Source organism: Saccostrea cucullata, unplaced genomic scaffold (assembly GCF_032062105.1).
Source record: "Saccostrea cucullata isolate Sc308-1 unplaced genomic scaffold, CSIRO_AGI_Scuc_v1 ctg741, whole genome shotgun sequence".
Lineage (NCBI taxonomy): Eukaryota > Metazoa > Mollusca > Bivalvia > Ostreida > Ostreidae > Saccostrea > Saccostrea cuccullata.
In genome coordinates this window covers 39,050-62,573 of record NW_026927006.1, presented here as the reverse complement: position 1 = coordinate 62,573, position 23,524 = coordinate 39,050, and the positions used below count along the sequence as shown (strand labels likewise).

Genomic DNA, 23,524 nt, shown 5'->3' with positions numbered 1-23,524 from the left:
ATGACATGAAGTCGGTCACGTGATCAAATTCTATAACGCCCGAAGGGCGTTATAGTAGATTTTATCACGTACCGACTTCATGTCATATCCCATTGACACTCTAAAAATGATATTTTATTTCTTATATTTATATTTTTATTTCTATTCACGTTACAAAGATAAAATGCCGTATTTAGACATTGTTATTGAATGCATCATAACGTATAAATACGACGTCACATGACGTCACAGTTAAGACTTTCCAAATGTCTCGTGCAGTTTGCTTTCCATACGCAAGAACGTCAGATCATGTGACCGACTGCATGTCATCGAAAATTGAATTTCATTTTTTTAGTATTGTCATATAAGGAAAGACATTGGCAAATGTAAATATTCATTTTTATAGGTCAAGGGCTGAAGTGCACTTTATATGCATTTCATGCGATCATTAATGTAAAAATTTCCCTTGATGTAAAAGACAAAAATGATTTACAGGAATGATACATAATCATACACTACAATTCTCTTAAAAGTTATTTTTTTCAGTTTTTTAATGTAGTACATATATTTTGAATTGAAGGTCAAAATCTTCTAAATGAAAGGAACCAACCAGTTTCTCAAACTTGAGAAATGAATTCCTTAATTGTGTTTTACCATATCTCGGCTAAATCAGATTTATCGGAGCATAGTTTTTCAGTAAAGACAACAAAATTATGTATTTTGATTTGTCTTTTTACATTGAAAAATGAAGAGAATCATCTTCAAATTTTGAATCTTTTTCGTATGTATCCTAAAAGCGTACTACTTGGCACAGAATAATAATTTCTTTTTTATTGATAATATTATATTGAATATTATGTGTATCCAGATTACATTTCGCATCATTTCAAATTGAAATTGTGAAAATGATTCATTTTCTACTTAATCAAACGATACCTGTAAAGCACGAGAAAAATATGATGACGTCTCATAATAAATCTGGCACCAAGAGAATGTCAAAAAATTTATACTAGTTATTAAATAATTACTAAATTTTACATGTATTTGAGTCCTTCACATCGGTATTTTTCTAAAAAATATATTTGAATTATATAGAGATAATGAACAGTATTCAAGCTCAAAAATCCATTCAAACAATGCCAACAACTGTTGTAAGTGTCTTTTGTCTCTTACTTTCCTGCACTGGAAGAACACAGTTATTTTTGTCGCTACTGAGTATTGTATAGTACACTTCCGTGTTCACCGATCACAATTCCTTATACTGAACAGTGACTAAGTGATTCGCTCTATTCATAGGGGTCTGCAGATATAGCGAGAGCTCGAACAAATATGGCCGACATTTTTTTTACGAATCGTGTTCAGCTTTAATGATAGATTGATAGATTATATCACAAGTGGTATTTATTCACACATTTCTTTGTTCCCAAACAAAATGAACCGAATCACGGCACCTATTGTATTGTTAAGCCGTCGTATATTTGTGAAATTCAGCCTCTTTAGTTCTTCTATATGACCAAGTTTATAGACATGTAGCCCGTAACTGTGAGACCATTTGTAATTCTGGTTATACAAAACCATTGTATGTGGAAAGAAAACACAATGATGATCTTGCACTTTGATTAAATCCGTATTCTCTTTAGCGAGCTTCATGGCCATAGTCACCGAGTTGTCTCCCCACTTTGTTGGGTCATAAGTTATATAACTTTCAATCCATTTGTTAATGAATCTTGAATTCTTTGCTGCCAGAATTAATGCACTCCCAAGAGAGCCATCATGTGCATTGCCCATTGTACATTCATCGTTTCTGAAGACATTCAGTGATCTCAGGATTATTTGATCTGTGTCACAGTATATGCCGCCATACTCTGAAATATCACAGTTTGCAAGTCATGTAAATCTATTCTATGGTGTAAATATATTACAGATTCTTTAAAAAAATCATATTTAACCAATAACCCCCAAGTTTTCTCCAGGGTATTAATGTTTTTTTACTACGTGTATGTTATATCTTTTTAACAGGCGTGCATTTCTTATTACTTGTTTGCTTCTAAAGAGTTACCATGTGTACCTTGCCTATCTCCAAATTGTCCTGGAAATAGATCAGTTTCTTTAACTCATTGTAAGTCAGATGTCAGTCCCCATGATACAAAATGTGTTTTGTATATACTAGTATTAAACTTCGTAACTAGAACATTGTTGATTTTTATATAGGGAATAACACATACCCTTTTCCAAATTACATCCTGTATCAGCCCGAGACACCAATATCAGCCATGAAGGCCCGAGGGCTGATATTGGTCGAGGGCTGATACAGGATGTGATGTGGAAAAGGGTATGTTTTATTATGTTTATTAGATACTTAGTAATAAAATACAGAACACTATCAGTTGAGTAGAAATTAAGTAAATAATCATGCACGAACTTCTTACATACATGCACACAATCTGTTGTCTCATACAGTTTGGCTTTGTTTCTATACTTCTATTTCAAATGTATCCGATCCGTAATTTGTAAATTATTTGTCAATTACATTATCCTTATATTCAAAAATTAAAAATAGAAAATTATGTTACTCCCAAAATATGTGTATGATTACAAGTGCTGTTTGTTTTTAGGTTTAATTTACTAAGGGTATGATATTGATCCGTATCAGCCCCGCAAATCCATATCAGCCCTGCATCGCTGATACGGCTATTGTGACGTCAGGCATATCACATACGCAAAAATCCTGTATTTATTACTAAGTATGTAATAAATAAAAATATAAATACCACAGTTTGCTATAGCTAGTCATGAAAATATTTCTGAATAAATATCACGGTTTGTAAGTCATGTAAATAGTTCAATGTAAGGATTTGTAATCAGTAAACCGAAATCAATGTGTTTTGCATTCTTCAAATATTTCAAAGAAAAAGAATTAAATTTAAAGAATGACGGTAAAACCTTTATATGATTATCTTAATTCTATATTGAGTTCTATACTGAGTAACAAACATATTGTTGTTGCAAAATTATACTCTCTAGGTTAATTTTGACTAAATACTCAAACATCCTATTTACACGAGCAGTGCAATCTCAAGTAAATCTTAAGTAAAATAAATAGGTTCCCTTTCCTTTCTCAGATAATTTTGATAGACGAAGCACGGCAATGATTAATCTTCCATTGCAAACTGTTCACTAACGTGCAAATGAATTCATTTCGAATATACCTTTTGAACTTTAAACTTAAAGTCAAAAGTATTCACTATATGCAACAAGCTGTAGTGGGTAAATTGTTTGCTGATGTGCTTTTGTATTGAGGTGCGTTAAAATTTTCCAAGAAAATGGCAATCTCCTGTTAATAAATGATTTTTTAAAAATGAAATTTTGTATAGATCGGAAATACACCTTGTCATAAAATATAGGTGGAGCTTCAAATGTTTATATTTCCACAAAGTATTTTGTCTTTGAATACCATACATAATGATTTGTATGTAGAATTTAAAGTTAATAATGATTCATGTATGCTTTATGTATGCCTATAAACTATATTTAAAGGAAAATGCAAATATTTTTTGGTTAAATATTCTGAATTGCCCGTTTGCCTTGTTGCTCTTTCTTGCTTATAATTTAGCTATTTTTTAATGGGATATAATGGAATGTTTGGATAATTATGTGTCTAGATTATAAAATGTCTTCATTAAGGACGTTCTAAACACTGCACACTTAAAGAACTAAATTTTTTGGGTAGTTTTTTGCAGTTAGAGTGATCTGCCCTTAGACGTAAATTATAGAAATTGTTATTTACCATTAATTACATAACATATTATAGATTAAAATATTTTTAGCATTGTTTAAGACCAAGAGTAAGTAATTTAATTAATTATTTTCATTAATGTTCCCAATGTAAGTAAACAACAGTGATTTCTGCTCAAAAATAGTCCATTGTCTTTGAACATTTTTCCTGCGCAAATAAGGCATGTATTATATGTTCTAAATGAATGGAAAAGTCTCAATATGCATATCTTTATATGATATATTTTTCCCTGAGTCCAAAAAAACAGTTTCTGTTAGTGTTTAGAGCTTCCTTAAATTAATAATGATATTCATTTCATACAAATTATAGGTCTTACCTTTCAGAATATGAAGTCGAACAATGTCTGATTTATGTTGCACCCAAGATATATGTTTCCCTGCGATATGTGTCGGAACTGAAATTCTAATATGAATTATGTTTGGAATGACAGTGAGTAAAAGATTCCACAAGTCACCAAATGGTAAAAAATCAGTAAAAAGTAAAATTAAACATGGTTTTTGCTTTTGATAGGCACTGTAAAAGCTAACAAAATGGATAAGCTCAAAATGTTGTATTCCAAACCAGATGTAGTGAATTATGTTCGGTACAACTTCACCCAAGCAAAATTTGTCAATGATCAAGTGAAGGCAACTGTCTGGATACTCAAACACTGGCAGCAATTGGTTGAAATTTGTCACGGTGTGAATAGACACATTAGTGCCGTTGCATATTGGAACAAGCTGTTCCCTTCTATCTATCGGACGTTTGTAGAATCCAGAATTTTTATCTAAGCACCGTTGAAGTGATTTAAATGACCAATCTTTCCCACCTATGGCAGGGATATCTAAATCAATTTGAAAAAAAATCATATAAAAGAATGAAAATGTATGCTATGAAAATAAATGTGAAAGAAATTTTTCAAAAAAGTTTTATAGTTTAAAGTATTTAGTTTCCTCTAAAGTACTTTCTTTCCAAATGCAAACGGTTTCAGATATCAAAAGGTTAGTCGCAATTATATTTTCATATGAGTTTCATTTACATACTTCTATGGAACTTATGATAAGAATCCATTTCACTGTCACATGATTGTTCCTGAATCACAATATCCGTAGAATCCCAATCATTTTTAAAAAAGATTACTACTAGTAGAAAAAGAAAACTTCCACATGATCCATATGAAAGCACTAATCTGTAATTTTAAATAAATTAATAAGCGTAAAACATCTTGCACATACATATACAGATAACCTGAGATCGCTGTTTACCTTATTTTCCATGAAACATATGGAGATAACAAACAGTATTCAAAAGTCCATTAAACAATACAAAATATGAGCAGAGCAAACACGGACCTCCAAAGCATCAGAGGTGGGATCAGGTGCCATGAAGGAGTGAGCATCCCCTGACGACCGGTCACATCCGCCGTGTTCTCCTTGTCATTAACGGGATAATGGAAAAATCCGTCGTCAATTCAGTGTATAAATAATGGAATAACAATTTGTATGAAAAACATCAGTCAGCATTTGACTCAATGATAAATTGTACATGTATTTGCTGACAAGGTCATTGTATCGACCACGGAACTTACGAAATGATGACTTTAAACGAGAATGCTGAAATTCTGGTTTCAACAACTCGTTTGTCAATAACTTACCTCGTTTTATAAATTGATCATACGTAGAGCATGCTCTTGCATATCGAATCAACTGAGATACAAAAACTCCGCATGCAGGTATCCATTTAAATAAATTAATTAAGATATTTTTTATTAATTCCTAATAAACTGTTTAAGCATGCCTTATGAAACATGTTAGACAAAATATATTAGTGACGATATTTTACACAAATAATTGTTAATTAATTATTTCATTCTAATTAATGTCATGAAGAGATAAAAAATGGCAATGAAGGTGAAAAGTCAAATGAAACAACACAAATCGAAAGTTGAGCAAAATGAACCCCCTAAAAATCAGACTAAAACTTTCACATAAAGGAATGCAATTATTAAAACCTAAAATATTTCATAGCCAGGACATAATATATATATATATATATATATATATATATATATATATATATATATATATATATATATATATATATATATATATATATATATACACAATAAAATTTTGGAAATAAGTCAAAATATTCAATTTAGCCTCAGACAGTTTGCAGGTGTCATAACAGTATTACACTTTGGTTCACGTCAAATCATGGCTGACGCAAAATAATCCCGGAATCTTCCCTTCCGATTCGGGCATTTTGATACGAGACTGGAGCTGAATTTTTTTATGAGATGAAAAACAATTCATGTAAACTTCCTGTATTGACCGGATTTATTAAAATTTAGGGCGTGCTGATTTTTCTATATACTGCCAAGAGTGGGGAGTGATTAGGCCCTGGACTAGATTTTCAAGCACCTGCTCGACTTCGACCGAAAAAAAACTTGCGTGCCTTGCTGGATGGCTATGTGTTTTTTGGTACTAAAATCTTTATAAAGAATGGTTTTACAAGATCTGAAAAGGAAACTTCTCAGAAGTTTGTTTTGAATTAGTTACATCTACTCAAACTTGCGCATTTTTGGTAAGAATATATAGCAGAAATTAATACTGTTGTGACACCTTTACTAATCGAATTCTTTCCGTCGTCTATGACGGTTAACTTTTCGCTCAAAATAATTCTCCAGAATTGGGAACACAAAAATATTGGTGTTTGTAAAGGTAATTATAGATATTAGGGTCATGCACATAAATATTTTAAGTGTACCAAAACTGTATGAATCCAAGTTCGATTAAGTCTTGAAATTATAGAGGCTAGGGTAGGTAATGTATAATGTAAGCAACAAAAATATTACTGAATAAGTCCTTTTCATTAATTTTTTTTCTGACGAATAATATTAATGCGGGTGTTTAAGTAATGCACCTCTTGTGATTAATAACCCATCTTCATATATATAGGCACAAATGATTATGATGATTGTGAATTGTTAGAAGTATCAGTTTAAGTCTAAAATCTTGTTTCAAGTATATGTATAAGAAAAAAAACTTTGGCTGTTTTTGCAAAGTAATCCACATTGAGAGTAATATTATCTCAGCTAACAAATATATATAATTGTCTTTAAATCATGTTTCTATGTTGTCTTTTACAGATGTATATTTCCAATTACTTGTACATGAGGCTATATTTCTCACTTTCAAATTATTGTTTACGAGCTGATCCACAGGGTATGCTCACTTCTTAATGGCACTTAATTGCAACTCTGAAGTTTTAAAGGTTAAACTTCGTGTTTGACGGTTTGCTTGGACGTTTCAGCTTGAATATATACTATTACTATTAGTTATCTCTATATTTCATAGTTTAATAGTATATTATACTTTATTACACACTTAGTAATAAATACAGAATTTTTGCATATGCGATATGCCTGACGTCACAATTGCCGTATCAGCCCTGCTGGGCTGATACGGATCAATATACTTTAAAATATATTTTATTCATAAAGAAATGGATTGAACAGCAGGCATAAATGCCTATGATCGTTCTCTCCATAGGTCAAGGTACAATTACAAGTACATGTAAACATTGAAAGAAATGTATGAAGAGTAGATTATCAATTGGTACATATTTAGAATTAATTCAGAGAGAGAGAGAGAGAGAGAGAGAGAGAGAGAGAGAGAGAGAGAGAGAGAGAGAGAGAGAGAGAGAGAGAGAGAGAGAGAGAGAGAGAGAGAGAGAAAATAATTTAACAAATGGATAGGAAAAATAATAATTATATAATAAAATATAAACAACAAAAAAGGGAAAAAAAACCCCAAAAAATAAGAAAAAGACAAAAAACAAAAACATATGTTTGAGCAATTGTTGTTGACCAAGAGTAGGAAGAATTCCCTAACAGAGCAGTTTACCTAGAATAATATATTTCCCATAGAATATCATAATAAACTAAAATTTCAATGAAAACCTCTTGGAGGTTCTTATAAAGGTATGTACATGATCAAAAAATGAATAATTTTTATCCAGAGTTAGTGAGTCTACACCATATAATATGTTTTCTATATTAATTGGTATGTTATTTTCATTCATGTATTTAATAAGTAATTGTCATTGTGAGGCATATTGTTGACAATACAAGAAAAAATGCAGTGAGTTCTCGTTTTGATATCCACAATTTGTACATGTTGGTGATTCATTTAAATGATCTTTGATCAATATCACACTCCAAGTAAATTAAACCAAAAAAAAAAACAAAAAAAAAAAAAAAACAACAAACAAACAAACAGTAATTGTGATCATACATAATTTTTTGATGGGTTCATATTCTCTTTTTGAAAATAAGGATAATCTAATTTACAAATACATATGTAATAGATTATTTTCAAATTACGGATCGAGTGCATTGAAATAGAAGTAGAAACAAACCCAAACCGTACGAGACAATAGACCATGTACATAACAGACCATGTACATGTATGTAAGAAGTCCATGCATGATTATTCACTTATTTTCTTTTCAACTTAATGTGTGCTGTATTTTATTACTAAGTATGTAATAAACATAATAATACATACCCTTTTCCACATCACATCTTGTATCAGCCCTCGGGCCTTCGGCCCTCTGGCTGATATTGGTGTCTCGGGCTGATACAGGATGTGATATGGAAAAGGGTATATATTATTCTCTATATAATACAATGTTTATTGATATTTTCATCTGAGATGAAACGAATTTACAGTAAATTTTTAAAAAGAGTCTTAAAAATTACTCAAATGGCAAAATTCATGATGTAAAGCTGGAAAGGAAAAAAAATTACAAATATGCAAGATTTTTATTTACTTTGATAAACATGTCTTTTGATCTGAGGATGATGATAAAATGTATATTACATATTTATGTATTACTTAGAATGTCTTCAGGTATTGTCCATTTTCCTATTTCCATTACAAGATAGGAAATAATTACATTTCTTATATTAAAGTCAGGTATACCAGTTTGACCAAAAAAAAAAAAAAAAAAATCAATAATAGTTCAACAAAAATTCATATTTGTTTCCAAAAATATTCAATGACAATGACAATGATTTATTCTCTTAAATGTACAAACATAAATTGTAGAGAGGAGGTAGGAAAAGGTACAAACACATACAAAAAAATATAATACATGCATTATAAACAGTACAAAGTATCATGTTCAAGTTCATGTCAATTATTTTCATCTATAATTTGTTTGACAATCAATAAAAATTTACATAATGTTTTCAATGCTGAACAGTTTGTTGTTGTAAAAGTTGCTTAAATTTCTCTATATTTGGTCTACAAGAAAGAGCTTGAAATATATTTTAACCTAGCCTCTTTAATTTCTTTTTGTGTGCATTCAAAAACATAATGGAATTCATCACCAATCTTATGAAAATCACATAAAGTACAAATTCTTTGTTCTGTTGGAATACCATACCATCTCCCAGTTTCAAAGGGGAGTTTAAAGTTGCTACATTTAGATTTACATAACAAAATTGAAAATTTTCTAGGTAGATTAACGAGATATCTTTCTGGTTCTAGTATTTCTTTATAAATACGATAATTTACACCCTTTGATGAGTTAAAAACATTACTTTGCCAGTTTTGGATATTTTGGTCAACACGTATTCTTTTTACTTCATTTTTTTACCAATGCTTCATTGTACATTTGTTGTGTTGTCCGTAAATAAGATAATCCACAATCATCTAAAATATTTTTAACATAGTTAGCCCAAGGCAAATTATGCTTTGAAGCTAGAACATACATTTTTGTATCAAATTTATCCATCGTTTGAGAAAAATGTAGTTTTGCCCAAAAAGAAATCATTCTCACCTTAATATTAATGATAAGTGGGAATCTGCCAAGTTCCCCATACACCATGTAGTTTGGCGTTTTAGTGTTCAAACCTAGTATATATTTACAATATTTTAAGTGAAGTTTTTCGATTAAAGTATTTTTTGTAAATCCCCATATTTCACATCCATATAACAAAACTGGTTGTACAATTCTGTCAAACAAATCTATCTGACAATCCATAGAAAAATAATGTTGTTTACATTTTGATATCACTCCATACATAGCTTTTACAGACTTATTGTATTGTTCTTTTATATTTTGATTAAAAGAACCTGATTTTGAAAAATATATTCCTAAGTACTTATAACTATCAACAATCTCTAGACTTAAACCATCATATGTAAAATACAAATCTTGTTTTATTCGACCTCTTCCAAAAATCATTATTTTTGTTTTGTCAACATTTACTTTTAACCGCCATTTTATACAATATTCATGAAAACAATTCAACATATTTTGTAATGACTCAGGGTTTTCAGCAAATAAAACAGTGTCATCAGCATACAACAGAGCAAAAAGCTTAATATACACATGAAGTTCATTCTCAATCATTTCAGATATTTTCTCTGAACCAGTTATATCATTCATGGTGAGGAATGATTCTAAATCATTTAAACAGAGCGAGAACAAAAAAGGGGATAAATTTTCACCCTGTCTTACACCAAGTTGACAAGGGAAAGTATCTGAAAGAACACCATTTACTCTAAGTTTTGCCTTGATACCCTCATACATTTTCTTAATTATTCTAAAATATTTTCCATCTATATTACAATCAAATAGTATTTTGTTCCAGAGTCCTATTCTCCATACAGAATCAAAAGCTTTTTCAAAATCAATAAAAGCACAATAAATTCTTTTTTAAAAATCTTTTTGAATCTTTCGATGATTGTATGCAAAGTAAATATGTGATCAGTTGTACCATAATTTTTACGAAATCCAGCTTGGTTTTCTGGCATTATTTTGAATTCTTCTGAATATCTATTAAGTCTATTATTTAAAATGGATGTAGATAACTTTCCAGTACAACTAATTAAAGTTATTGGGCGATAATTTTTGGGTTCAGTATCATCACCTTTATTCTTATAGATAGGAATTATTTCACCACACAACCAATCGGAGGGGAAACAACCACTGTCAAGAATTTTGTTGAATATTTTTTGATAGAGGGGCACCATTATGTTGCATGAGCTTTTAATGTATTCATTGTATATGTCATCACTTCCACATGATTTGTTTCTTTTAAGACTTTTTATACTTTGCATTAATTCATCACAAGTTATCGGTTCATTTACAGACGCATTACACTGTAAATTAGAAAGAATATCTATATCCTCATTTGATAAAACATAGTCAGGTATTTCATAATCTTTTTCCATATTTAAATCTTTAAAAAAATCCTATAATTCCTCAGCAGATGCATTTACATTTTTTCTATTTTTTTGCCCAGGGTTTATTATTTTCCAATATTCTTTTGGGTTTGTTTATTTTAGTTTTTTCAATTTTTCTTTCGTTTGATTTTTATGGTTATTTACACACAGGTTCAACAATTTTTTATATATTTTTTCTTTACTATACATATCGTCCTTGAGAATGAGCGGGTTGAACTTCAAAAAATGAAATGCACTTTGGTCACAGAAAATTAACAAACGATTGAACGTTAAGGGAAGCGCCTCAGGTAATTAATATATAGCGCTTGATAATAAGATTAATTGATATTATTCATTTTTCTACTTATTCAATGAATGCGATGTGTAGCAACGTATTTAAAAAAAAAAACGATTCACAGATAGTACATAATTATAGCGAACATGTTAGGAACATGGCGTCCGGTGACTGAAACGTTCACATTGTAAAGTTAATTACGAAGTCGATCCATGCAGTGAGTTTGCATATAAACAGTCCAATAACAATATAATATTAATAAAAAACAAAACATCAACTTTTGAGCAAGAATAATATATGCATATTTTATGTATATTTTTAGGAAATACCAATTCAAAGAGTAAAATTTTACGTTAGAATTTTGTTGGTATTTGTTTCTCAGATCTAAATTACGTAATTTTTAATTAAAATGTATTTACCTGTACTTTTTGAGGACATTCATGCTTATTTTATCTCTAATTTTTCCAAACTGACAAAGCATCTAATTTGTTGTTTCTACATGTTCACTCACAAACTTAAAAAATGCTCACATATCGAATAGAAATATTGTTCCTCTTTAGTGTAGAAAAGTTATGCATGCCTAATTAAATACAGTTTAAAGACGTGCATGAATACATTAAGTATGGCGGTGCAAAGTATGACAGCCGAAAAACACACATCACAGGTTAATTCAAGTGCGGCTTAAGAATCCACTTTGCAGCTATAATCATTTTGTAAATGTGTGAGAGTTCTTTAAAAAGTTATTAATTGAAAATCATAAAAAATGGAAACAATATTTTGAAGTTTGCATTATTATTATTTTAATGTTGTTAGAAAGTATTGTAACATAAAAAAATACACTGCATATTTTAAGGTATGTTTTCTGTAAGAATATGCACTGACACAGATGATCCCTAACTCCCTCAAATTGAATGAGATAAAAGTGGGATAATAATTATTGGTGCAACCACTTTCATATTTTAATAAAAGTCCAGGCTTTTGATATCAGTGACAGCTGCTTTTTCAATAAAAATGGAACTCGTTAATTTACTTACCTTGTCATAGGTCATTTGCAAAACTATTTTGTTATAACATTCTGATTGTACACACAAGTACTTTTAAGTTGACATCAAAAAGGTGCCTGAGTTTCTGTTTGACAATATCTATGTAGTTTTTGGAGACCCGGTCTTCCAACAATCTATTGGAATTCCTATGTGTACCAATTGCGCCCCATTATTAGTAGACCTAATTTTGTATTCATAGGAAGTAGAATTTGTTCAAAATCTTATGCTTGAAAGGAAAAAAAACTCTTGCTGTGGTCTTCAACTCTACATTTGGATACTGTAATATCAAATATTTTCATGGGGTCAAATTTTCGAGGTTTGAGAAAAAATGCTAGTTTGTGGAGGATGCTCACTCCTCCATGCCACCTGATCTCACCTCTGATGTTTCGGAGGTCCGTGTTTGCTGATGATCCTCCTATTTTTGTATTGTTTAATGGACTTTGATATTGCATACTGTTCGTTTGCTCTGCTCCTGTTTTGTATTGCTTTTGTGGACTTCTGATCTTCAATACTGTTTGTTATCTCCATGATTCATTAATGGTAACGGGAAATGTTGTCAATATGAAATGCTACCTTAGAAAAAATATGAAAGTTATTATTTTGTTATGGCGGATTATCATATCTTTTTTTTTCTAAATAATTTTTATATTTACAGATAATAGTGCCTATTAAACTATTATAAAAGCTATCTTTGTTTGCTTTCAAAATGCTTAAATTCTGTACATCTGCTTTCAATGTAGGTTCGATCAATACAACCTATTCCGCAAACTTTCTGATTTTTATAGAAAATATTGAGTAGAGTTTACTTATATAAAAAGCAGTAAAATCTGGATCTCAAAAAAAGTGAAATTCAACTTCTTTTTGTTGTTTGACAATTCCCCATTTTCAAAAGGTGAGTTATTTCCCCTGAAGGGAAGTCTTTTACTGTGTTTAATACGTATGCGCTATAAATAAAGTCACATCCGCGGACGTTCTTGATGTAAACATGTTCATGGTGTATGCCTCTGTCATATGGAAAAATGTTATTGTGTTTGTGAATAAAAAGAAATCTTAACTGATTCGTATTTTTTTTAAATTGCCCACTCATAGTCTCTTTCTGGATTTGTATTAATCTGTGTTGTACTATAATAAGGTGCTGTGTGACCCCCCCCCCCCCCTTACAAAAAAAAAGAAAGAAATTACTATTAAAATGCTGATACATATTCGAATAGGCCTATTAAAAAAAACACAAACAAAAAAGCTAATTTTCGGTAGTGGATGTTCTGCAGACGGATCATCATTATTTACAAAATGTGCGGAACAAATTTTTAGTTATAAAGTTTTTACGAATTAATCTAGCCTGCTGCAGCCATATTTTCATTGTATCTAATATAATATCCACTACCGAAAATTAGCTTTTTTGTTTGTGTTTTTTTTAATAGGCCTATTCGAATATGTATCAGCATTTTAATAGTAATTTGTTTCTTTTTTTTTTGTAAGGGGGGGGGGGGGGGTCACACAGCACCTTATTATAGTACAACACAGATTAATACAAATCCAGAAAGAGACTATGAGTGGGCAATTTAAAAAAAATACGAATCAGTTAAGATTTCTTTTTATTCACAAACACAATAACATTTTTCCATATGACAGAGGCATACACCATGAACATGTTTACATCAAGAACGTCCGCGGATGTGACTTTATCTATAGCGCATGCGTATTAAACACAGTAAAAGACTTCCCTTCAGGGGAAATAATATTAATTTTCACAACTTTGGTTCATTTTCAACTGTTCAACCCATTTACATATTCTCTGTACCTGTACGCACGGAGGGGGGGGGGGGGTGCAGGGTCAAGGGGTTTAGCCCAACCCCCACTTTTTTCCCAATATTACTTTTTCTATTGAAAATGTTCACTGATAGACAGGTTGTCAACCCCCCCCACCCCCCCCCCCCCACACACACACACTCAGTTTATACTAGTTACGGTAAAGTTATATAAGGGAAATGCAGTATTGTATGCCAAGGAACTGGTACTGAAATAAGTATTAGCTTTTTCAACTTTGGGCAAGGTTTTTCTTTGCTTGCCAACTTTTCCAGGTAAGAAAAAAATATTTCTTTGGCTAACCCCCCCCCCTTTTTAAAGACGATGCTAGGTGCCTGGCTAATTCGTATAGCTTTCTAGAAAGGGGGGGGGGGCTAACAGACCCTTCATAAAATAATTTATTATCTAAAAAAATGCAAACCGTTTCCTTCTTTTAAAATTTTTAAATACAGCGTGTAAGTTGATCACTATTTTTGTTGGATTATCGTAACATGTAGTCCGCGGAAGTTATGCTAGTGTTGAAGAGTTCCGATTTTGAGGGGAGATAACTCACTTTTGAAAATGGGGAATACATGTACAGTGTAATGGAGGAAGTAAATTATGCAATCAATTAAAAACACATTTTTCCCGTCCACTTGATTTCAAGCATCCACCAAAAGTTACATAATAAGTAATAGACTTTAAAGAAACTTGTTAAAGGAGTTTCTTTTAAGATGTATTTTCCCATAGGCATCGGAGCCGGGTGGCATGGGCATTGAACATCGGGGCGTAGGATTAGCACCCCCTCCCGCTTTCAAAAGTTACCTGCAGTTTAGGTAAAAACAAGTGTAAGTTATTAGTGTGTGGACAAAAAATTTGGTATCAAAAAAGTTTGCTTCTTCACCCCACCAACCCCACGTTCGAAGTAGGATTTTCGTGTGTAGTCAATGGACACATTTTCCTTTTTTGCTCTCTTTCATTTAGCAGCCCACTTCCCATACATACACACACACACACACACACACACACACCCTCACACACAAACCCTCCCTCACACACTTTTGCACACACACTTTTAATTTGCTTCCGACGCAAAGGCTTCAAATAAAATTTTCTTTAAATAAGTCGAAATTTATTGAATATATGAATAGTAACATCTACCTGATTATACCCCTGCTTGAAAAGTGGGAGGGTATACTGTAATCGGTATGTCCGTCCGTCTGTCTGTCTGTTACGCTTTGTGGTACCAATCTCTTATTCACACCTCCTCTTATACCTCTGAGTGAAATTTAATGAAACTTTCACAGAATCTTTATTACATATTGCCATTGTGCACCTCCTATTTTACTTTTTGATCCGACATATATTTTGGGTTTCCCGGCCACAGCAAAACATGAACTTTTCCATTATATAATCATATGGGATCCGGGGATATCATTTAGTGAGTTCATTGCTCACAGTACCTCTAGTCATTACATCGGGCTCATGGCAGAAATGACCAGTCAACAGGGGGAATGCTTACTCCTCCTAGGCACCTGATCCCATCTCTAGAATTTCCAGAGGTCTCTGTTTTATGCCCTTTTTGATACAATATTTGTAATATTTAAGGTTCATAAACCCTCTGCTCACTCATATGAAATTTATCTTTAATTTTTATGATTTTCCAATGCAAATGTATATGCTGAATAAAATACAAACAATTATAGCATGGCGTGCGGGGCAAAATTTGACCAAAAAATGTACTTAAACTTGACAACTTTATACAGGAATAATAGAAAATTGTGTCATTAAGAGTTATCTCTCTTATCAGAGTATCAATGTACCTTAAGGATTTGTTTTATATCGACTACAGTTCGTTATCTTTACATTTTAAAGAAGCTTTCCAAGCTATACTCTTCAACCTGCAGTGCACGTTATCTTATTATAATAAATCGTAAAGCTATTTAAAATAAAGTGTAAGTTCCAATCCAAAATACAAGAGTATTACTTGTGAAGCTATTATTTTTTCCTCATTATTTAATTTTCTATAATCAAGGCTATAAAAGTAAAGGTATGGTAATTCAAATTCAATTTGATTGTTATTAAAAAAACATTAAAAACATGCAGAGGATTTCAAAAACTTTCCTCCTTGGAAAGGAAGCTATGGCTATAAGCTAGATTACCACTTGCAGATTTAAACTGCATTTACTCTGAAATACGGAAACATTACGAACTAAGTTTCATAAAAAAGGCAAAATGAACAAATGGGAAATTGTTTTTTATTGCAATTTTTTAGTATTTACTCTGTATTTAAGAGAATGTGCCTACATAATTTTCCAAAATCATGTACATGTCACAAAGCAAGTTAAAGGAGCCTCTCTACTCCAGTGCAAAATGTTTTTGGACATTGAGGAAAACATATTGCATAAAGATGTTAATATTGAGCTTCCTTTATTACTTTTCACTATATGGTACCTGGCATTTACCCCCAGGGGAAATGTTCAAATACAACACAATATCGGTAAATAGATACCGGTATTACAGTTGAATACTCCCACAGATAAAATACATGTAATTAACATTTTCAAGTAATTCATTTTGGTCTTTTAAAATGTTCAAAAACCTGAATTGATTACAAATTGAGTGATATACTGTAAATCTCTATTTGTTTTTAGAATTAAGATCTAAAGGCAGGTTACTCAAAATGCAGAATCCCCGAAAGAAACTTTTTAGTGTGCAGTGTAGAGAGGATCCTTAAGCAATAATTATTTACGTGATTAACATCCATTTTATGTTTAAATGAAAAATAAAACGGTTGTTTCTGGAACAACATCTATCCTTTCTAGTTGAACTTTTTAAACGAAAAAATATTTTATGATAAAGTTGCTGATAGAAATTTACTTTTTTCCTTTTATAAAAATGCAAATTCAGTGGTACCTTATAAAACATGCTACTTTAATTAATTAACAAATTAAAAACAAAATTTAAAAAAAAAACTTTTTTCTTTGGGAAATCGATCTGAAATTTTCCCTATTAATTGACTTATCATTCAAAAACATTTTAACTTTAAACTAACATATGTATTACTCGACTGATTAATCCTGAGGAGAGAGGTAGATAGGTTTAACAGGAATCTATAAAAGAGGACTATGAAAAAGGATGTGTGAGAAGATTACATCTCTCTACCCCCATCCTTACTTATTGGTTACGGGAGCGGGGTTGATGATTGCATGTAGATGTACATACAGGGTGTTTCAAATATATGTCACACATCTAAAGACAGATAGATAAATGACAAGTAAAGCTACATATACATTTTATATATCATTTTAATCAGCATATATTCAAAATTATTTTTTTTTTGAGTCAGAAGTATCCAAAATTCTCTACTTCAGTTACTATGGCAACAAATCCTCAAATGTTATTCTCCAAGTGTTTTCCAAACATTTTCCTAAATAACTTAAGAGACTGATGTTTATAAATTTCTGATAGCTGTTTTGTAAGTTTCCCAAGATTCCCAAGATTTCTGAGACTTTTTTTGTTTTATATCTGGCTTTTTAGAACCCCCAAAGTGCAAATCTATTTTTATTTAAAGTTGCATTTAAATAAATGTGTCGTTTCAGAACTACCGGTATGAGTTAATTGGTGTCCACTCCTTTCGCTCTTCCTTTCAGTCAATCTTGCAAACTTTAACCCCTGCTCTGAATATCATTTGACTTTAAACGTTGAAATCTTGTATGCAGACACACCTAACTAAAATTTTAAGATTTCGAAATACTCTTGATACACCTACTGGCATTGTTACAAACCATTTCCTTCAACTCAGATCAGACTTTCATGAGGTTTTCTCAATGATTGACTTCCCTCTGATATTGTTCTCATCTCTTTTTGATTTTTGGGGGATGGGTAGGGTAGGGTAAAGAGGAGGCAGGGTCTCTGTCTTTCATCTTTACATTTTAATTTAATTTAAACCCTCTACTTATTATTGATATAAGAAAAATAGACAGTAATTGCTGGTCTAGTTATTTTTTATCATCACCCCCTGTAAAATATTAAAGATATCGTAAACTGTTCTTATAATAAAAGTTTACAACAAACTTTTGCTGCAAGTTTTACGCAATTTTGAGAATAGCAGAAATTATGACATCACTGGTTATATCATCGGTTACTTCATGGTTTATTATAATTTTCCCGATACTATGCAATATAATAAATTTAGATCAATGTGCTTAACTATCGTGTTTTGATATTTTTGGTATCATGCTCGATATTCAGATTATGCCCATTTAGATGTGTGACATATATTGTGAAACACCCTGTACATATGTTTTCTTATGTGTAATCATTATTTAATGTGTATAGATTTTGGCTTGATTTTTATGATGTCTGTAATATTTATATTTAAAATTCAAAGATATGAAACCAACATTTATATTTTAAGGGTAAGAAAAATTCTTTGTTAGCAATAAAAAAAAACTTAGAGGCAATAACGATTTAATACAAATAGGTTTTTGTGTTCGGCCATTTATTTAGAAAATAAGGTCAAAGTTACTGCACACCTTATGCCCATAGGTATCGTTGGAGTGAAGATGTTTGAGGTTTAAGGTCACCTAATCATCCAAGGGGCGAACTAATATGCCACAAGACAATGTTTATATACAGAAAGGATTTTTGACCTTCTTTTTAGATCGAGGAAATTAGATTTAGGTCATTTCACACCCTCTATCACAGACAAATGAAATGAAACGGACGGATGGATGGATAGACCGATAACTAAATGGCACCCTAAGTCGGAGACTTAACAATGCATCTGTTGAGAGAAGGTAAACATTTTGTCTATCTAAGTAAATTTACAGTGAAATTTTTTTAAATTGTTTATTAGGCACCAACCATGGTTGCATTTTCTTGCCAATTTTTAATTATTCCCAAAAAAATTTTGTTAATAGAAAAGGTGTTTTCTTCTGAGAAACTGAGAATTTTTTCCTGTTACGTAAGTATATGCACTTTAAAGAGAAACATGCATGGGCGCACCTTCTGATATTATTGATAGCTTATTACATGTTCTTGTATCAAATGTTCTTATCAACAAAGGTCAAACATAACAGTAATGCCAAAATGGCCACCTTTGTTGTGATTTGGTGTTTTCTAACAAATTTTGTACTTGTTTCACGATGCCAAGTGTCCTTATTCCAAAACCTGGACGAACACGAAGAAAGAATATCCCTGCTGGAAACTTCCATTGCGAATGCAACGTCCTGCTGTAGTGCACTCAAAAAGGAAAATGAATTGATAAAGCTTCAAAACCAACAGTTAATGTCATTGGTGCAAAATCTTTCAATACAGATGGCAGCATTTCAACAAAATGCTGTTGCCTTCACAACTGAGTCAACAACAGTAACCATGACAACACAAGCTCCTCCTCCACCTACACTCCCGATGTCAACAACAACATCTACCATGCCCACTCCAGCAGGCAGGTTTTCTTTCAAGTTCAAGTTTGTAAACCAGGTTAAATCAAACCTCATTTAAATACTATTCCATCAGAAATACTTTGAAAAATGATATTGCCCTGTATGTAAAACATAATTTTGAAAGCTGTTTTGTGACATCAATGATATATTTTTAGATATTAGATATTACGTCGAGATTTCAGAAATGACGTCAATGTTGACTTGAAAAATGTTAAATTTTAGTGCTTTTCAAGATTTCTTGCATTTCGTTATTGATAACGACTAATGACTGAAATTATGCTATGCAAACATATTTAATTTTTTTATAGTTCCATTCACGTATCGTGATTGTGCCGACTGGGCAGCAAAAGGGGAGACAAATAGCGGGGTCTACCAAATAGAGCTAGGAGGTTTGTACAGGAATCAGTTTTATTTGATTTTTTTTAGATTTATCATTCTCTATAAATGTTAATATGTAGTTTGTGTTAAGTGTAACACCGTGTTTCAGCAGAATGTTTTCTTATGATATACGATATACAACAATGTAATTATTGTACTTATAAAATTTTCGTACAGAGTATCCACCCCAAAGTTTTATTTGGGATATCGCAAAATATAGTGTTTAAATGTGAAATTGGTCCATTTAATGAATGAAGTGTTTTAAATATTTCTTTACTGCTTGATAGGGGATACTTACACCTTTATGGCATCTGATTTCAAAACTGATGGTTTTATATTTAGGTTTCCGCTTTGCCCTCAATTCATACTGGAATCTTCATACTAAATAATTTCGGACTTTTGAACATAATTCATCTTGTATGGTATCTTACAACTATATTTTTTCAGGAAGTGCAAAAGAAGTCTATTGTGATTTATATCATGACGACGGACGTTGGACGGTTATACAACGACGCCAGGATGCATCAGTCAATTTTAATCGAAACTGGACTGATTACAGAGATGGGTTCGGGAACCTAACTTCAGAATTCTGGCTCGGAAATGAGGCTATACACAAACTAACAGCTGCCGGAAATAACGTCCTCAACATCAAGCTGATGGATTGGTCGGGAAACATCGTGACGGCAGAATACAGGGATTTTCGTTTGAGTCCAGAGAGTACGGATTACAGACTCTCGGTTGGGAAATACACAGGAGATGCGGGTATTTTATTTTAAAAATAAAAAACCTGTTCTTCCTATGTTCTCACAAAGTACTTGGTACTGGAGGTAGTTAAATTATTTTTAATAATTCTATTCACAGAAATTTTACAATGTAATTGCATTCTGCAAAATGGTATATTGATAAGGATGAAGCAGTAAGAGAGAGAACGATGAAGCTCATCATTAAAATAAATCACGGTCCTGTTTCTACTTATGGTCGTTTAATGCATGTGAACTAACGACCCACTGTTCGTAGAGGATGCTGAGGATTATCTTAATCTCCCAATCTCCGTCTTACGAAAGATTTTTTTTCACAAAAACCTTTTCTTTTAAATATTTTTTTCTGCTATATCAAGTAATGCACTGATTATTTTTGTGTTTATATTATTGCTATAGGGGATTCCCTTAACTACCCTCAGTCCAATCTTCTACGTCATAACAATCAGAGATTCAGCACCCCGGATCGGGATCGCGACAACTCTTTTATGAACTGTGCCAAGCGTCTGAAATCGGGATGGTGGTTTAATTCCTGCTACAGGTACATAAAATATCATGATGAAGTTTAAATTATTCAAAAAATAAATATGAAAAACAAAACAAAACAAAACAAAACAAAACAAAAACAATAAAAGAAAAGAAAACCAATACTATAAAATTTAAAAAATAAAACGAAAAAAAACGAACGTGTCAAGTTCGAACGATTAGATGCTTAAAACAATACACTGAATGTTGATAATTACAAATACAATACAGATTGAAATGAATTATTTTTAATGTAACTTTTGTAATGTTTATTTCATTAATTAGTTGTATAAAAATATATATTTAAGCTCCAATCTGAATGGCGAATTTCTAAAAGGATCCCCTTATGGGCCTAGGACAACGGGGGAAATTGCTGGGGATCCCACACTTGAGGGAACTGGTATCGAATGGTATCCATGGAAACATAAACAGTACTCAATGGCGCGTGTGGAGATGAAGATTAGACCAGCATAATGGATTTTTTTACAACTAAAGCTCATTTCTTTTCCAAGAAAATAGTTGTATCATTTTCTTAAATGTTCTTAGATAAGATTGAAATTTGAAACAAAAAGTATTTGAAAGTATGTTTCAAAGTTGTATTTCTTGTGATAAAAAGTTGTTCTTGAGTTCGACAGTTTTTGGCCTCAAAACATTGACCTTGGAATAACTTCTTAAAACTACAAGTATAAACGTGGTCAGTACTTTACAATAAATAGCGTTGGGGCATATATATTTCTTATCTGCATTTCTTGTAATAAAACCTATGATCTTAGTTTAATTACCTTTCTTGTTGATCTCTTTATGTTTGTCCTTCGTTTGAAAAAAAATTAGCCTGGTTCATAACATCTGAATGCATTGAGGTATCTTCACTGACCTTGACCTACTTTGAAAAAAACTCTCGGAGCAGCATGGTTATCAATGTTTTACAAACAAATCTTTTTTTCAGATAGACAACATATAACTCTGTATAACAGTATCAATATTAATATAATATTTGGACACATGAAATAAAGAATTGCATTTTTAAAGTCATAATACTACTCAATACTTAATTGTTGTCGACAAACAAGTCGATGATGCAAGAATATCAGCAGTCTATTACGTAAGTTCAGTAGTGGATACAATGACTTTCTCAGCAAATACAAACTATCATTAAGTCAAATGCTTTTTTCATACTAATTGTCAGCTCATTATTTACATAGTGAATTGTCTACGGATTAATTTTTCTTTTTTCCCGATCGTGACAAGAAACACACGGCGGGTGTGACCGGTCGGCAGGGGATACTCACTTTTCCATGGCATGCCACCTGATCCCACTTCTAATCTTTGAAAGGTCCATGTTTTCTCTGCTCCTATTCTGTCTTGTTTAATGGACTTTTGAGCTTTAATTCTGTTCGTTCTCTCCACTTATATTTCATGTAGATTTAAATTGAAGAGTATAAGAAAACAATTACTGTTGTTGTCTGGGTAATGGAGTAAACGACTTGTTGAACCTGGAGATCTACAACTCTCGGCAATATTTTTACCTCAGGTCCAACAAATTATATATTACCCTCATAACCGGTCTCCTTGTCATGATTGGGAAAGAATGGGGAAAATCCGTCGATTATTTAGTGTGTAAAAGTTCGTGGACAATGACGTACGTTTTAGTGAAAATAAATGGTTGTATATAAATCTGTTATATATCAAAATATTTATTATGCAAAAACGTCAGAATGATTTTATTTTTATTGATGGAACGTAATATTTTTCTAAAAATCAGGGTTTCTGAAGATCGCAGATTGTGTGCACGAACCAAGGTTAAAATGACATTAACTCTGATATAATTGTATTCGGATTAAAATGAATATTTTCTATATAAAACAAGTCAAAACTTAATAAAATTTTATGTAACACAAATAAAGAGGCTATTTCTTAAGTATCGTTTGCTATAGAGACAGTGAATCCAAACAAGTATATGTCAAAACTCGACAGAAAAAGCGACGTCTGCCGTCCAAACGGGGCAGCTTCCGATCAAAAAATATGTTTTGATGAAGTTGAAACGAGGTAAGAGACAAAAGATTTGTTGAAACAATCAAAAATTTTTGAAATATATCTAGTGTATTGATTTGAGATTGATATATACGATTTTTCAACGGTGTGTACAAATTCGAAGACACTACAAGAATTTTAAAACAAATGTAATTTACTGAAAATGGAGGTTTCTATTCATTGTTATAAATCTAACGCAGCGTCGGGCGTGACTGTGCAATTTGTGTGTACAAGCTATTTATATAGATGACGCTCGTAAATTTT

At 31.7% G+C, this 23,524-nt stretch overlaps 2 protein-coding genes across 3 annotated transcripts; one reads left to right on the top strand and one right to left on the bottom strand.

Annotated features, from left to right (window-relative positions):
• Positions 1 to 1,379: 1,379 nt before the first annotated feature.
• LOC134273219 (uncharacterized) lies at positions 1,380 to 11,864 on the bottom strand. Of its 2 annotated transcripts, XM_062755409.1 has the most exons (4): positions 11,710 to 11,864; positions 4,798 to 4,943; positions 4,092 to 4,598; positions 1,380 to 1,844 (listed from the first exon to the last, which is right to left on the bottom strand). In XM_062755409.1, exons 1-4 carry the CDS (start codon positions 11,769 to 11,771, stop codon positions 1,381 to 1,383), a joined length of 1,179 nt encoding a protein of 392 aa, XP_062611393.1. In that variant the 5' UTR covers positions 11,772 to 11,864; the 3' UTR covers position 1,380. The 2 variants fall into 2 exon arrangements, with proteins under 2 accessions (XP_062611393.1, XP_062611394.1); XM_062755410.1 differs by lacking the exon at positions 4,798 to 4,943 and having other exon boundaries at positions 11,710 to 11,859.
• Positions 11,865 to 19,116: 7,252 nt separating this feature from the next.
• On the top strand, positions 19,117 to 21,776 carry LOC134273218 (fibrinogen-like protein 1). Its single transcript, XM_062755408.1, has 5 exons — positions 19,117 to 19,570; positions 19,877 to 19,957; positions 20,394 to 20,708; positions 21,104 to 21,245; positions 21,538 to 21,776. The coding sequence occupies exons 1-5, from the start codon at positions 19,156 to 19,158 to the stop codon at positions 21,701 to 21,703; spliced, it is 1,119 nt and encodes a 372-aa protein (XP_062611392.1). The 5' UTR covers positions 19,117 to 19,155; the 3' UTR covers positions 21,704 to 21,776.
• The last annotated feature ends 1,748 nt before the right edge of the window (positions 21,777 to 23,524 follow it).